Source organism: Miniopterus schreibersii, assembly GCF_964146895.1.
Source record: "Miniopterus schreibersii genome assembly, chromosome: 4".
Taxonomy (NCBI): domain Eukaryota; kingdom Metazoa; phylum Chordata; class Mammalia; order Chiroptera; family Miniopteridae; genus Miniopterus; species Miniopterus schreibersii.
Genome location: NC_138105.1, coordinates 28,608,413 through 28,624,515, shown reverse-complemented (window position 1 = coordinate 28,624,515; position 16,103 = coordinate 28,608,413). Strand labels below are relative to the sequence as shown.

Here is a 16,103-nt window from a genome sequence, read left to right as displayed (position 1 = left end):
CTGCTCTGATGTGAAGCCAGCCGCTCCACCAAACTGTCACCAGGCCTTGTCCCCTCTCGGGGCAGCTACTCAATTGGCTCATACATTCTTTGTCCCATTAGGCACATAACTCCCTGAGCCTAAACTTTCTCACCTGTGAAGTGAGGACAGTGACACCTACTTGTCAGGGTTTGATGAGGCTGAAATGAGCAAAACATGCTTGGAGCCCAGCCCAGGGTCCAGCAAGAGCTGTGGGCTCAACTAACTGTAAGGTCCCTGCATCCCCTCATCGCTTTCCTCTATGTGCCCTTAGGGTCCAAAAGGAGAAGCTGGACAAGACGGTGAGACGGTCAGTACCCAGAGCATTTCAAAGGCCTAAGCTGGCAGAACCGTGGTTCCAGGACCAGAAGCTCCTCTCCCGCACACACACACTCAGGTTGTGTGTGCTGCTGTACATGTGCACACACCTGAGCTCTTGGCCCTACCAGCAGTGGGAAGGGATGACCAGGCCTCCAACCCCAGCAGAATTCTCACAGCCCTGAAACCTTGGGAGGGAGCCTGCAGTCCACTTATCACTGTTTGAGATCTGATGAGAAGCTGTCCAAGACACGAGGCCTGGAACAGGCCGGTTCCAGCGACAGCCCTGTCTCCTCCTCCCTGGGACTTGGTGTTGCCCTTTGTAAAATGGGGCTGATAAGGACAGAGAGGAGTAACCTCCAGTCTCACCTTTAATACCTTCTCTTCTCTTGTTCCAGGGCCCAAAGGGACCCCCAGGGCCCAAGGTGAGTGTTCCTCAATCCCTGTCCCCATCCCCATTGAAGCCCAGGCAGCAGGGTTAGGAGACTGAGTTCTGTGACCTTGGGCGAGTTACTGCATCTCTCTGGGCCTCAATTTACTCACCTGTCAAATGGGTGCAGGATAAACCTTTTCAGCCTTACCTTCACACCAAGTTGTCCTTTCAGATGTCAGCATTCTTTCTTCCCTCCTTGAGCAATGCCTGCTGTGTGGGAAAGCAGGCTCTGGTCCTCCCTCTAGGAGCTGGAGCCCCAGACTGCACAGGAGGAAAGGGTGGGAAAGGAACTCCACTTAGCTGTGAGCCAGGGGCCTTTTATGCATTCCCTCTGATCTCCCAGTGACCCTCTGAGGCCCTCTGAGGCTGGGGGCATCATATCCCGGCTTTTAAGAGCAATGGCTTGCCTAAGGTAATTCAGCTTGGAAGGGACCAGGTTAGGAGTAGAGTCCAAGACTGTCAGCCCCACCATGCATGTGGTCCTCTCTGAGGGGCTGGGGTCTCTGGGCTGTGCTGGGCCCGGATCACGGGTCCACTTCTCCAAAGGAGCAGGCAGCTCAATGTCTCTGACTTTTTTCTTGCACCCCTGCTGTCTGACTCTCAGGGTGAGCCCGGCATCCCTGGAAAGAAGGTGAGGGGGGGGCCTGTGGAGGGGCTTCTCGGCGGGGGGGTGGGAATGGGCTGGAGAGAAGGGCAGGGACTGGGCACGGGGTGGAAATGGGGACTACCCATAAGAAAGGTGCCCTGTTCCTCGGCAAACCCGAGTCCTCACTGTGGGTATGTCTCTGAAGCCAGCATCTCATTCATTTGCTCGTTCACTCACTCACTCACTCCTTCTTTCCTTTCCTCAAGCACATCAAAATTTTTCCCACTTCAGGGTCCAGGACAGTGGTTCTTAAAGTGTGGTCCCAAGACCAGCCTATTGGCGCTATTGGGGGCTTGTTAGACAAGCATGTTCAGGGTCTAACCCAGACCCACCAAAACAGGCACTGGGGGTGGGCCATGCTCTGTCCAAGCAGTCTTAAGTGATGCTGAGCGCACTCAAGCCTAGGAACCACTGGCCCAGAGCGACCTTCTCCTACCTCTCTCCTCAGGGGGATGATGGGACACCAAGCCAGCCAGGGTTCCCTGGACCTCCGGGGCCCAAGGTAGGTACCTATACCTCCCCCTGAGCTCCTCCTGCCTCCCATCACCCACGGTTCCATCTGCCTGGTGAGGCCCCTCCTGGCCCTTTCACATGGTGGGGGCACAGCTGATGCCAGGACAGGCCAGAGAGGCAGCAGGAAGGCCCTGGGTCCCACTCATCAACGGGCCTGGCCCCTCACACAGGCTATCTATCTCCCTCACACTCTAAATTCCTCTGCTTCCCATCTTAGGTGCTCCCACTCTCTGCCCTGTCCCCAGGCCAGGAAGTGAAGTCATTCTGGTTCCCCTAACCCTTCATGACAGCCACCAAATCCTAGCCAGCCTTCCTCCAAAATGTCTCTTGAGGCCCTGAGCTTCCCCAACTATGCACCAAAACTCAGCACAGAAGGTGGCTATGGTCCTGAGTCCCCTGGACTGGGAGAGCCTTGAGGTCCATCCTCTGCAGGTGGGCTCAGCAGTGTTCTCCTGGAACTACTGTAGAAGCCAGCAGACCCAGGGAGCCCCTAACCTGCCCTTGCTCATGCTCATGGGGAATTTCTGTTGCAGGGCGAGCCAGGGAGCATGGGGCCGAGGGGAGAGAACGGCGTGGATGGTGCCCCAGGGCCAAAGGTGACTTTGCAGCACGCTGCTTCGGCTTTGCAGGCCCAGTTCAGAGCAGCCCCTGTCATGAGGAGGAGATGTGGTTCGCCTCCAATTTGCCTTTTTAAGTGGCGAGTCCCTGGAGGACCTGGATCCTTGGGTCTTGAGTCTCGGGTCTTGTTGGACTGGCAATCAGAGGCTGACCTGGGGGCAGGTGGCAGAGGGTCTGGGTGAGCTCCGAGGCTAAGGCACCATGTAACCTTGGGCTCTTGGGCCTCGGTGGCCTATCTCTACTCAACATGGGGTCATAGGAGGGTTCTGCAGTCACATGCGTGAGGCCTCACGCCCTTTGGGGAAGAGGAGACTGGAGGGGGTGAGGGACCTTTGGCTTGGCTGTGCACACCTGGCCGCAACCATGTTGTCTCCACAGGGGGAGCCTGGCCAGCGAGGAGCCGATGGAGCAGCAGGGCTGCGGGTAAGCCGTCTCTCCTCCAGCTCCCAGAAGAGAATCCAGGGGCCTGTTCCTTTATAAGTCCCTGTCCCCAAAGGCCCTAGAGGGGCAGTGTGGCTCCAGAAACTGACTTTTTTTGTAATAATTCATTAGTGATTTTTTTTTCATTTTTAATTTCATAATACATACTTTTGGTAAAATGTTCAAATATGGATGTGTGACAATAAGAGCCCGACCTCTCCCCTCTTGCTCCTCTCTCCCCAGGGGAGTGTTTGCCTTTCAAGACTCTTCTCTTGGCAAATTCACACATAGACCCTTGATTGTCACATATGGCATTAACACTACCCATGTTGGGGGTCCTGGCCTTTCTCCCAGCCCCATGTCAAGGTTCATTCCTGTCACCAGGAAGGAGCACAGTGATTCCAGCTGGTCCCAAGGTCCCAGACTTTCTGTGACCAATCCCTGTCAGCACACCTTTAGGCTGACACCCCAGATCCTGTTCTCTGATCTGTGGCCTCGAGCAATCATATCTCCTCATGCTCCTGGAGGCTGGTTTCCTCCTCCAGAAACCAGGCCTAAGCCCACAGCCAGGGGTTGCAGGTGGCCAGGAATTTGATTAAGCACCAAGTGTGGGAATTCAATGTAAACCAACCATGGAGGCAGCCAGCAAGGATGGCCTGGGTCTCTCCATCCAAGGCAAGGGGCTGGCCACAGGCCTGAACCAAAGTGCCCCTGGCCTCTCACTCTTCTCCAAGCAGAGAGGTGCCCAGGTGGGGAGTGGAGGTGCAGAGGGGAGGGGAGGGGCCAGCAGCCATGCGCTCACCTGTGTGGACAGGTGCATGTGCAGACACGCATACCCGTGGCCATAAGCTTGAGTGGGTGTGTGCTCCTACCAGAAACGAGTGGACATGTCAGTGCATGGTGTGTGCAGCCTCTACCAGAGGTTGGAAAACCAAGGCACAGGCGTACATAGTGTCTTGGAGGGTTTAGATGTCTTTGTGTTTGTGTTTGTGCATATTTGTTTGCCAGCATTTAAAAACCTGAAGAACTTCACATCAAAATTAGGCTTTCCACTTTCCCTAAAGAATTCAGGGATGGGGCCGTAGTGGCCTCAGTTCCCACATGAAAGCCAATTGCTGCCACCTCTAGATCAGGTGGGGTATGTTCCTCAGTTGGCCCCAGGCCCCCTTTCCCTCAATGCACCCCGCTTGGCTCCTATAGTGTTTTACCAGTGAGCCTGGGTGCCAGTGCAAAGTGAATGCAAGGGGACCAGATCTGAGCTGAGGGCCAGCCGTGCTGGGCCCTGCAGGTTACAGCGGAGGCGGCACCCAGGACTGCGTATGGCCCCAGTTACTCAGTTCTTTGAGATACAGAGGCAGCTACCACTTCACCCACCAACATAGCTCCTCCCTGAAACCTTCCTCTTCTTCCTGCCTCAGGGTCCCCAGGGCCTCAAGGGTGAGCAAGGAGACACGGTGGTGATTGACTACGATGGCAGGATCTTGGATGCCCTTAAGGTAGCGTTCCTGGTGGACCAGATGCGCCTTGCTGTTCATTTCCTAAGGGGATAACCACTCACTTTGTGTATTAATCCCATACTCTGTACACAAGGGTCCAGAGGCAGCTTAGTACAGAGGCCCCAACTTCACCAGGTGTTGTGTTGAGACCAAACATGATACTGAGAGAGCTGCTATGAATGTGGCTCATGGGGCCCCGAGCTCCCGACAGGCCAAAGCAAAAAGGGGCAGGGGCAGAGTATTTCCTGGTGTCCAGTCCCAGCAGGGCTTCCTGGGGCCTTCCCAGGGAACTCAGACTAAAGGGCTAGGTCTTCTAATGATCGCTGAGGGTGGAGGAGAGTGGCAAAGCCTGCCCCAGAGCCTCAGGAGATATGTAACCTGTGAGCCCTGCCCAGCAAACTTGGGACCCATAACCAGTGGAAGAGAGATTGGGTGCCAGGGAAGGGAGCTAGGGTGAGGGAGGGACAGTCATCAGAAACCAGACTGGACAGCACCTTACCCCACCTGAGCTTCAATCCCAGTTATTTCCCACAGGCCTCAGAGAAGTACAAGCTGATGGTAACTGTGGCCCGCCGCAGGCCTGCATGGTGTGGCGTGGTGTGCCGTGGCCCAAGGGCGTGTACAAGCATGGTGTGTCCCAGGCTGTCTAGGAGCTGCATGGGAGGAGTACAGGGAGGCAGGAAGTAAATGTTGGCTGCCAGACTGGAATGATGACTCCATTGGATGGACAGCAGGCAGCCATACCGGTTCATGAACAGAGGGGCAATGCTAAAAAACTCATATTGAAGAATGGTGTGGAAGTTGAACAAAAGTGGGTGTGGGGACATCTGGAGGCAGGCAGGTTACTGGGAAGGTAGGTGCTGAGTGTGGGCCTAGAAGAGGGTGGATGGAATGAAGGAAGATAGTAAGACTGGGGACATCTCAATGGAGCTGCTACAAGAAGGGAGCGGGTTGGTGAGAGGAGTTAGAGGGGCAAAGACTGGAACTTTTGGGGCTGAGGGGCTGGATGGGGTGCTGCCTTTGGGAGGGGATATGAGTTTGGGGGTGATGATGAGCCATGGTGAGCAGGTAGCTTTCTGGAAGCCTAGGTCAAGATAGCAGCTTGTTGCCCGGCAGGTGTGGCTCAATGGTTGAGCATCGACCCATGCACCAAGAGGTCATAGATTTGATTCTGTCAGGGCACATGCCTAGGTTGTGGGCTCGATCCCCAGCAGGGGGCATGCGGGAGGCAGCCATTGGATGTAGGTGCATTGATGTTTCAATCTCTCTCTCCCTCTCCCTTCCTCTCTCTCAAAAATCAATGAAAACATTTTTTTATTTTTTTTAAAAAAAGATAGTATCTTGGGAGTGGAATCAGACCTAGAGACTAAAGATGCCATCCCCTACCTGTGTGACCCAGGGCCAGGAGACAACAGGCAACAGAGCTGATGGTCAGAGAGGTCACAGAAATAGAGAAGGCAGTGCTGAGCCATTGTTCGGGATACAGTTTGGGCTGGCATTAAATGCCAGCTTCTAGAGGCAATAGGAAGCAACTGCAGGATCTTGAGCAGGGCAGTGTTGTGAAGCAATCTAGACTTTGGGAAAACAAGTTGTGAGGGCAGAGGGATTCTGGGCTCTCCACCGCAGTGGACACTGCGGTATCTTACCTGATGGTTGGTGTCTTCTTCCAGGAGTCCTTCAAGACATGGGGCTGGGTGGGAATCGGGCTGCATAAGGTCCCTTGACCCTGCTGCAGCCCAGCTAAACAGGGACGTGACCCCCAGGGTGAAAGAGGTGGACCGGCAGTGAGGGGGAGGCCTTGCCTAACTGGCCTGACTTTTGCACACAGGGTCCTCCCGGCCCACCAGGACCCCCAGGGCCACCAGGAATCCCTGGAGCCAAGGTCAGTATGCATGCAGCTGCATGGCCCCTCAAGCCCGTTGTCTCCAGAGTCCACCTCCCCTCTCCTCTCTGCTGTGCCCTCTCTGCTTGTCTCCCAGCCTGGCCTCTGGAGGCTCAGAGGAAGGAGCTACTTCCTAACCAAGCAGGATGCCTTCTTCCCAGCCCTAGTTACACTATGCCCTGGGAAGCTTGATTCACACTTTGAAACCCATAAATTGGCCCCTCATGACATCACTAAGTCCCATCAATGACATGGCCGTTCCTATGGCCTGTATGCATCATTATGCCTGCCCACCTGTAAAATCAGACAGGGTCTGGTTCCACCAGTGTACCTGGGCTGTGTGGCCTGAATCAGGTCATTTAACCCTCGGAGCCTCAGCTTCCAAAATGTAACCTACCTGCCTATAGATTATAGCCCTGGGCTACATCTGCCTGTAGGGGCTGAGGGCATGGAGGAGTAGAGGTGGCCAGCTCCTGGTACCATGCTGGGCACCCAGTGGGCAAATTCCTGGAGGTCTAACAGCAGGGACTCAACCAGGAACAGCGCACTGGTTCAGGGAGGCAGCCAGTCACAGATCCCTTTCAGGGGCCATGGGACACCATAACTACCCTCTTGCTGTCTATTTCCTTCCAGGGTGAGCTCGGATTGCCCGGTGCCCCTGGAATTGATGGAGAAAAGGTCTCTGAACCTTTCATTTTCTTGGTGATGCTGGTGCCAGGTGTCATGCTGTGTGTGTGTGTATGTGAGCACGTGTGTACGTATGGGTGTGTGTGTATACAGAGTTGGAAAACAAAATGTGCCACCTGTGTGCAAATCTTGATTCTGCCCTTAAGCCTTGGGCAAGCTGCTTGCTTTCTGGCAGCCTCTGCTTCCCACCCACAGGTGAGGGTGGTAACGGCTGCCATGAGGGTTAAATTACTCTGTGTACGGAAAATGCTTAGAGCAGTGCCCGGTGCCATGTAGGAGAGAGTCTTGGAATGTTAGCTAATAGCATTACTGTCATTATTAGTATTATTGTGCATATATACATGTGTGGTCCTACATACACACCAAGTGTCCATAAGTGTCACTTGACATTTGTGGGTGTGTCTGTAGCGCTGGGTCCCTAGTGTGTGGCACATTGTGGATGTTACACAATTGGTTGAGCGAGGGAATGCGGTGGCTGGAAGGTGACTGTGTAGATGGCTGGTTGGTTGTAGGGGTTGGGAGCTCCCATCACTGGCTCCTGAGAAGTGAGCACAGGGTTAGTGCCCCCTCATGGCTACTGGGTCCCACCTGCTCCACTCCCTCCACCCCCACCCCACCCTGCACTCCTGTGTGCAGTGAGGCAGGTTGTTGGGGTGCCCCAGCCCTGTCTCTGTCCAGGCCCCTCAATGCATTTGCCACCTGGGCTGGAGTCAGGGGCCCCACAATGTGGAAGTGGGGGACTGGCCTGGCCTGAAAAAGCTCTGGGGACCTGTGAGAGTGGGAGAAGGGAGAATGCCTGCTGAACTCCACTAACCCCTTGTTTGTGTGGCTTTCAGGGTCCCAAAGGACCAAAAGGAGACCCAGGAGAGGCTGGGCCAACTGGACCCAAAGGGGAAGCAGGCGAAATGGGCCTGTCTGGCCTCCCGGTAGGTGGCTGTGTGGGGTCCCACCCTACTTGGCCCATGTGGGTCCCAAAGTAAATGTGTGCCTGCTGGCGGCTGGGGCCCTAAAGTCTCAGTCCAGCCCAGGCCCACAGGGCCTTTGAAAGGAAGCTCTGACTCCCAGCCCATACTGCTCAGACTCCCTGAGCCCCATTTCCTCCCCTGGTAGAAGGACCTACTACCTATCTCCCGAGGCCTCTGTAAAAGTGAAATAAGGAGGCCCTGCCCGGTGAAAGTGAGTTGGCTGTGGTTAGACCTCAGCTCTGGCTGCCTGAGTTTGCATCCTGCTTCATTTCTTACTGACTAGAACCCTGCACAAGCAACGCAACCCCTCTGGGCCTTGGCTTCCCCACCTCTAAACTGGGGGTGGTAATTTCCCACTCCTGTGAGGGGACACAAACAGGCCTGAGAATGGTGGCTGGCATGCAATAAATACCTGCTGTCACCATCATTGTCATTTTGATCATTGGTCTTGGCATGGATGGGTTGGAAGAGCTGACAGGTTAAGCAGCTACCAGCTGCCACCGCTTCATGTCCACTGTCCATCTGTAAGGCTCACTCAGCTAGAGAGGCAGTGCTGGGGTTGAGCCCAGGTGCTTCAGAGCCCCTGGTCACCCTCCTGCCCCACAGGAAAACTACAATGTGTACTGCTGTCACTATGCTTTCTAAATATCCACTGGTCTAGGGAAAACTTTTTTTTTTAATATATCTTTATTGACTTCAGAGAGAGGAAGGGAGAGGGAGAGAGAGAGAGAGACAGAAACATAAATGACGAGAAAGTCATTGATTGGCTGCCTCCAGCATGCCCCCAACTGGGGATTGAGCCTGAAACCCTGGGCATTCACCCTGACCGGAAATCGAACCGGGATCTCCTGGGTCATGGGTCAGTGCTCAACTGGCCTGGCTCTGGGGAAAACTATTTTAAGAAGCAGAGGCCAACCTGACAAGTCTCTGCTGCCGGAAGCCTTATGGGAGAGGTAAGGGAAGGTACTGATCACCATGGGTGGTGATCTGGTGATGGACAGAAAGGGCTCAAGGCCATCCTGTCCTACAGGGTGCCCACGGCCCCAAGGGGGAGAAGGGAGAGCCAGCATCTGACAGCCTACCAGAGAGCCTGGTAAGAGGGACTGCTGAGGACCAGGGTCTCCCCGCAATGCCCAGCCTAGGCCAGCTGGGACCCCAAGTCTTGGCATAGCAGGGGCACCTGGCCTGACCAAACACAGGGTAGCAGGGGAGGGGGAACCTCGGGTTGTACCCCCCACCTAAGGCCCATCTGAGAACCCAAAGGCCAGCGCTGGGCCCCCCACCAGATGGTGGGGGGCGAGAAGCAATGGCTCAGGGCCTGGTGCCCAGGGAGTGCTTGAGCCTGCAGCATCCCATGAGCTCAAGTGTGGGTGGGTGAGGGAATGACAAAGCAATTTGTAACTAGTCCACTTCTGACCCTTTCTTAGGCCCAGATCATAGTGGAGCCAGGGCCCCCTGGCCCTCCTGGCCCCCCAGGCCCCATGGTAAGAATGTTTGGCTTGAAGCAGCTGGGATACGAAAAGGGTGGTGGTCCCAGGCCCAGGAGCTGTGACAGGGGAAGGACAGAATTCCCTGGCGGGGAGGGGACATGTCAGGCAAGGAGGGCAGAGCCAGGATCTGGGCTTGGGAAGCCCCAAAAGTCAAGGCCACAGGGGCCAGTGAGTGGCCTGCAAGCCTTCGTGACCACTACGAGAGGGCCCTGGTCCTGATCTGCTCTCTCCTCCTCCTCCAGGGCCTTCAGGGAATCCAGGGTCCCAAGGTGAGTTCTAGGGTGTGGATGAAAACCCTCCTACTTGCTACAGACCCACAGCCTGGACAGTTCCAGAAAGCCTTGCTAATGGGCCAAGTGAGGGCCCCGTGCTTGGCCTCAGACCAGCCCTGCACATTCCTAGGGCCTGAATATCCTGAGTCCCCTAGGACTGGTGCCCCTTCATGCCCACACTTGGGGCTCTGTTCTTTCCCCTTCTCCTGCTGCCCAGCCCCCAGTCCACTTTTCCCTCCTCGCTGTGTGTCTCCCCTTTCTCTGCACCTCTCCCTTCATTACCCCATCTCCTTATGCCCCCAACATGCACATCTGTCTCTCAACTGCCCACAGCCTTGACACAAAGTCTTGGGTTTGGTGTGTATTACATAATGTTGTGAACTCGGCTCTTAAATTAAAGCCATGAGTGCGGCCTGCCCGTGTGCCCTGCCCTGGGAGCCACGCAGATGGGGAGGCCAGCTGGCCACACTGCCTGCCCTACCCTGAGGGAGCGCACTACTCTGCATCCCCAGCTCAGAGGCCAAATTGGGGACTCGGAGTCATGGACTCCCAGAGCTGAGTGGGACGAGCATGTGGCTGACTAGATGTGCTGCTTCTGGTTCTCTTTGTCCCAAGGCCTCCCCAAATCGTGTTTAGAAGAGGCAGATGCTGTCAGGGGCGGATCCAAGGCTAGAGCTCAGAAACTCAGTTGGCAAGTCCTGCTACTTGCAGTGCAGCTGGTCCTATCCCTGCCCCCTCTGTGCCTCTCTTTCTTTATCTGTGAAATCAGTGTGACCACAACCACCTACCATGAGTACTGAGGGAGCCCATGCACAGGAAAAGGTAAAATGCTCACACCCGAAGCTCATTCTGATTATTTGCACAAGGAAGCCGGGCCAGACCTGTCAGAGCCTGGAGTCTGTCCCTCTGTCCTGTGTACCTAGGCCCCCACAGGCCCCAAGATTTCCTGTCCTTCCATCTGTCTGACCCCTTTCCCCTGACTGGTGTCCCTCCTTCACTTCCAGGGCTTGGATGGAGCAAAGGGAGAGAAGGGCGAGTCAGGGGAGAGAGGCCCCAGCGGCCTGCCTGTGAGTGTCACGAGCCTTGTTTGTCCTTAAAGGTGCTAATTCCTGTAACGATCATGCATCTTAATTCATTCCTTTTTCATCCAGGGGCCAGCTGGCCCACTAGGCCTTATTGGACTGCCAGGAACCAAAGGAGAGAAGGTAACCACCTTTCTTTAATGGCCCCCCAACTATGGCTGCACATCTGTAGTGTCACTCAGCCTTGGGGGTTCAACCCCTGCACTTCAGGGCCAGAGTTCAGGCTTGTGGACAACTTACAGGACTGAAATTCCCAGCAGCTATGCTCCCAGTACCCTTTCCCAGCTCCCTCACACCTTCTCTTCTCTCCTCAGGGCAGACCCGGAGAGCCAGGACTAGATGTAAGTATCTCACCATTCACTGTGATCAGGCCCCTCCTGTGTGTAGCTTCTGCCCTCTTGCTGGACATACAGTAACCTGTTTTGGGGGGCTGTCATGTAACTCCCTTTCCCAGGGCTGGGACTACAACTGCCTGGTTTCCCCTACGTCCCCAGGGCCAAGTCCAATGCACAGCCCAGAATAGGTGCTTCACGTATGGATGGATGGATGGATGGATGGATGGATGGATGGATGGATGAATAGATAATGGATGGATGATGCATTGGAGGAGGGAAGTGGGAAGAGCAGTAAGGAGCCTGTTGCAATATCCTAATGAGAAATGATGAGGCTTCAGCTAAGGAAGTATTGTGGGAAGGAGAGGAGGGGAAATATTAGCCCTTTGTTGACTGGATCAAGTATCTGTTGGTTGCAAGAGACAGAAAACACAACTTAAACTGACTTAAACTGATTCATAACTGAAAAATCCAAAGGCACAGCACATGGATCTAGGGCTCAAGTGTAACAACACAACCCAGCCTCTCACCCCCTCTTGTCTCTGATTCCTCTGTAGAGGCGTCATTCCAGTTCCACGTGATGAGATAGAGCCAATAGCTCCAGGCCTGCATCTCTCCAGCCCAAATTCTGGAGAAAGACTATTTGTCTCACTCTCTACTCTTAGAAAAAGTCTCATCAGCTCTCATTGGCCCCAGTTGGGTCAATGCTGAAATATCACGTGGTGAGAGAAATGCAGTGCCCCAGTTGGCCAGGCCTGATCACATGCTCCATCCAGGAGCTGGGGGTGAAATCAATGAAGTGTGAGAAAGGAGGGGGGGTCCCAGGAAAATAAAGTACCTCTTGGAAGGGAAATGGTAACCAGATACAAGGCTGCAGGGCTTATGGTATCCACCCTAGACTTTAAGGAGGAAATGTCACATTGAAGAGCAACTGCAGACAAGGAAAAGGAAGAACTCTAACCTGAGTTTCTGACTGGGGGAGGCCATGTTCCATCATTGAGAAAGGTCAGGAGAAGATGACGTCTGGACCCAGGGAAGTAGTCAGGGCAGAGCTAAAGACGCCATGGCCACAGCTGCCTCCTGGGAGGCCTGGAGCTTAGAGTGCCATCACAAAACCACACCCACCTGTCCTATCTGGCAAACTGCGGGCACCCAATCCTCCAGGCCCAGCTGAAATGGGGAGTCTGCTCAGAAGCCTTCCCTGATCTTCCACCTGGACAGAACAGCCCCTGTCCCTGGGACCCCATGACATTGGTTCACTCCTTTGTCACTGAGCACTGACCATCATCTTCTGCACGCCACTGCCTGCCACGTTAGACTGTGAGATAAATGTCACATTTGTACCCATAGGGTTTTAATTTATGGAGGTGACTGAGTGATGACACAGAGAGGTCAATGCCTTTCAAAGAATTTATTACTTATATTTCCCAAGAGAAGGGCATGAAGGGTCACATGGAGAAGCACCAGGTTTGGTCTGGAGGCAGAAAGGAGCAGAGAAAGCCTAGGTCAGAGCTTTTATTGGATTTTCTGCATGAAAGGCAAGGCAGAGCAGGGGAAATAGATTAGGGTTGGCCAGTTTGAATAATTCCAGCAGGCTTCAGCTATAAGGGTGGCCTCTAGTTGCCTGCTATCTGGCCGTGGGACAATTTCAGACAGGGGGAATATTGTTCTGGTGTGTGAGAGGTAGATAAAGGGGGTGGCTGGGGGATTGGCTGGTTTGCATCCCAGACTAGCCCTTTGCCATCTCTTAAGAACTGGCTAGTTCTGGGAGGGACAGCCTCTCCCCAGTCAGCAAGATTTTTAAGATGTCAAAACATCATAAGATATAGAAAATAAACCATATAATAAATTCAAGAGGAAACACATCAAATCTGTTTCTCTGTGCCCAGTATCCAGGCCACAGCCCAGTTCCTACTAGATGTTTAGAAATGTTGATTCGATGGATAGACAGATAGACAAATGGATGGATAGATGGATGGGATATACAAGAGTTTGAACCAAGGCCAGAGAACAGAGGTCATCATTTTTGGTCTGCCAAAGATGGTAACATAAACTTCTATGTTTCTTGGGTCTCTGTCCTCAGCCAAGTCTGGGACCATGCCAGCTGCATCAGACTATGACATAAGGGAAGGCCCTTTGCCAGAGATTCTGCCTGGGGCTTCCATCCACCGACCCAACAGTGTTCTACTTCAGAGGAAGCAGTGCTGGAGTCCTAAGGCGTGCATTTCCCTAAATCAGCCTGTACCCAGCATATGTCACCTAGGAGTTGGGGCTGGGCCAGCTTGTACCACAAATATGGAGGGAGGGGGTAGAGATGGGCAGATAAGGGGAGCAAACCTCAAACCTCATTTTCAGGTTTAACCTTTAATCCCTTTGTCAGGGTTTCCCTGGACCCCGAGGAGAGAAAGGCGACCGGAGCGAGCGTGGAGAGAAGGTGGGATAGGCCGAGAGAAAGTGGAGGCAGCTGGAGAGATGGGACAAGAGAACAGAAGGAGGGAGGCGGTGAAGAGGAGGGAAGAGGTGGAAAGGACGTGGGAGGCAAGAAACAGGCAGAGAGAGGCGGCGGGGTGGGCAGATGGAGGCTGGGATGGGGGTCGCAGGGCAGAGTGGCTGCCAGCCCCAGGCCCACCTCTCAGAGGTGCTGGAGACATCCTGGGCATGGCAGCCATGGTGACACCCCATCTTCCTTCTTGTGCAGGGGGAGCGAGGCATCCCCGGCCGGAAAGGAATGAAGGGCCAGAAGGGTGAGCCGGGACCCCCAGGCCTGGACCAGCCCTGCCCTGTGGTACGTGTCAGAACAGGAGGGGACACCCAGCCAACGTCTTTGCCGCCTACTGCCAGCACCTTCCCTGTCCTCAGAGCTCAGCTGCAGGTCCCAGAGGCCACGCTGGCCCTGCCTGGGTTGCCTACACGGCCAGGGCCACCATCACTATCACACCCATCACAGAGGGTCCTCTTGCTCTAGTCTTGACCCCACCATGGGTGCAGCTTGGAAGACCCACTTGCTCTATAGAGAGGGAGAGCCAGCCAGGGGCAGAGTCTGCTTCCTGGGGTCACTGCCCCTCTTTACTCTGCTTCCTTGTTCATAAAGGACGGTGGGACCACCCTTATGTCTCTGGGCGTCTGTTCCATCTGGGAGGAGGCTTTTTCTGCTCTGGATGGACCAATGCTGTCCCCAAGTTCCCCAGACCCCTCCCTTCCTGCCGCCACAGCCTTCTTTCCTGCTCTGTCACCACAGCCCCTAATGGCCCACCTGACCCAGTGCCTGAAATAACCAAAATTCAGTTCCCTTATCTAGAAGGCAATGGAGGTTACATGTCAAACTATTTCAGTGGAGCTCAGAAAAGACAGGGAAAACAAAACAGCTGGGTTTTCATACTAAACCTGACCAGATATTCATTCCTGGACACCCCTGCCAGGAGTATGGGGAGAGGGACCTCCAGCCATGTGTGTGGCCACCTTCCAAAGGGAAGTCAGGGCCAGGGACCCCCCAAAGGCCCACCTCTGACCTTGAGTGAGTGACTTAGCCCCCTGTTCCTCAGTCTCCTTGTCCATACAATGGGGGTGCTAATCTCACCTTCAGATGGTTTTGAAGAGGCAATGAGAAAAAGACATGAAAATCTGAGCAGTGAGCACATGCAAAAAGTGCCAAGGACCGCAGGGGACAGGTGGCCCTACAGATCTTGCCCCTGGGCCACGACTTCCCTCCAAGTCATGAAGCCTTTGTCTTTGACACAGGAGAGTCCTAAATGCGGAGGAAAGCGAGGGGCACCGGGCTCCAGGGGCCTGGTGAGGGGCAGCAAGCCCTGCCCAGTGGTATTCAGTCTGGCCTGCTGCGTGCTGTGCTGCGCTGTGCTGTGCTGTGCTGTGCTGTGCTGTGCTGTGCTGTGCTGGCATCTGCCCCCACTTCCCCCATCCTGCCTGCCTCCTCCCCACCACCCTCAGGCCCCAGCTTGTACCCCTGCTGGATGCACGACAGGGTGAAGTGTTTTTGCCCTAGGGTCCCCCAGGGATTATAGAGTCAGCTTTTGTTCCTCTTCAGTCCTGCATCTTCCAGGCTGCCTGAGGATCCCCCCACCAACCCCCTGCTTGTGTCTGATTGCTGAGCAGAATGGCTGATGCCTCCAGACAGCCTCCTGCCCTGGTTCCACCCTACTGGCCTCCTCCTGACCCCTGTAGCTCAGATCCAGACACAGAGTCCAGGATAGGCCACACATCGGGGGATCCCACTTCCTGAATTGTCCACACATTCTTCAGTTCCTGAAAACTCTCAGGCCCCCAGGGTGTGGGTCTAGAGCCACTGTCGTGGCCACTAGGAAGGAAGCCATGCAGCCCCTCAGCAGAACTAGGCCGGGTCCTCCCCCTAATCAGTTGATGTCCAGCATGAGCCCAGTACTCCGGTGTCCTGGCTCTGCCCACTGCACAGGTGTCCCAACAAAGCCCCATGGGGGCGCACTGAGGACAAGAGCAGTGAGGAGTGGTCTGTCCCATGACTGGGTTGCCTGGGTGGACAGGGCAGGCATTCGGGTCATGTTTCAATGGGGTCCAACAGCCTCACATGGTAGCTCCCTGGGCTGTACATCCGCACAGCCTGGGCAGGAGTATGCCAGGGTAGAGAACTGACCAGCCCCTGCCGCCCTCACTGAAGCCTTCTTCCTTTCCAGGGCACTGATGGGCTGCCCGTGCCTGGCTGCTGGCATAAGGTACCTTGCAGGGAAGTCTGCGAGACAGGCAGGGAGGAGTTGGGGGGAAGAGGGGCCTGGGGGTGGGTATCTGCCACTCTACACTGTGGCTGAATAGCCAGGTTTCCCTGTCACAAGCCTAGTTTTGACTCCCTTCTTGTGGCCTGAGGCTTGGGGCCATAATCCTGTGTGATTTTGCACAGCCCACCTTGTTGGTTTCATAGGTCTCAGCACCTGGCCCAGCCAGTG

General features: G+C 54.9%; 1 protein-coding gene across 2 annotated transcripts in view; it reads left to right on the top strand.

The window, feature by feature from the left end:
• COL23A1 (collagen type XXIII alpha 1 chain) overlaps positions 1–16,103 on the top strand; it is a 306,121-nt gene that overhangs the window by 288,735 nt on the left and 1,283 nt on the right. For both annotated transcript variants that reach the window (XM_081136445.1, XM_081136444.1), the window contains 19 exons: positions 293–328; positions 735–761; positions 1,374–1,400; positions 1,864–1,917; positions 2,462–2,524; positions 2,925–2,969; positions 4,385–4,462; positions 6,291–6,344; positions 6,978–7,022; positions 7,868–7,957; positions 9,027–9,089; positions 9,424–9,480; positions 9,729–9,755; positions 10,763–10,825; positions 10,910–10,963; positions 11,155–11,181; positions 13,553–13,606; positions 13,871–13,957; positions 15,837–15,875. In XM_081136445.1, coding sequence (XP_080992571.1) covers positions 293–328; positions 735–761; positions 1,374–1,400; positions 1,864–1,917; positions 2,462–2,524; positions 2,925–2,969; positions 4,385–4,462; positions 6,291–6,344; positions 6,978–7,022; positions 7,868–7,957; positions 9,027–9,089; positions 9,424–9,480; positions 9,729–9,755; positions 10,763–10,825; positions 10,910–10,963; positions 11,155–11,181; positions 13,553–13,606; positions 13,871–13,957; positions 15,837–15,875 — 990 coding nt within the window. The remainder of the gene's footprint in view (positions 1–292; positions 329–734; positions 762–1,373; positions 1,401–1,863; positions 1,918–2,461; positions 2,525–2,924; positions 2,970–4,384; positions 4,463–6,290; positions 6,345–6,977; positions 7,023–7,867; positions 7,958–9,026; positions 9,090–9,423; positions 9,481–9,728; positions 9,756–10,762; positions 10,826–10,909; positions 10,964–11,154; positions 11,182–13,552; positions 13,607–13,870; positions 13,958–15,836; positions 15,876–16,103) is intronic.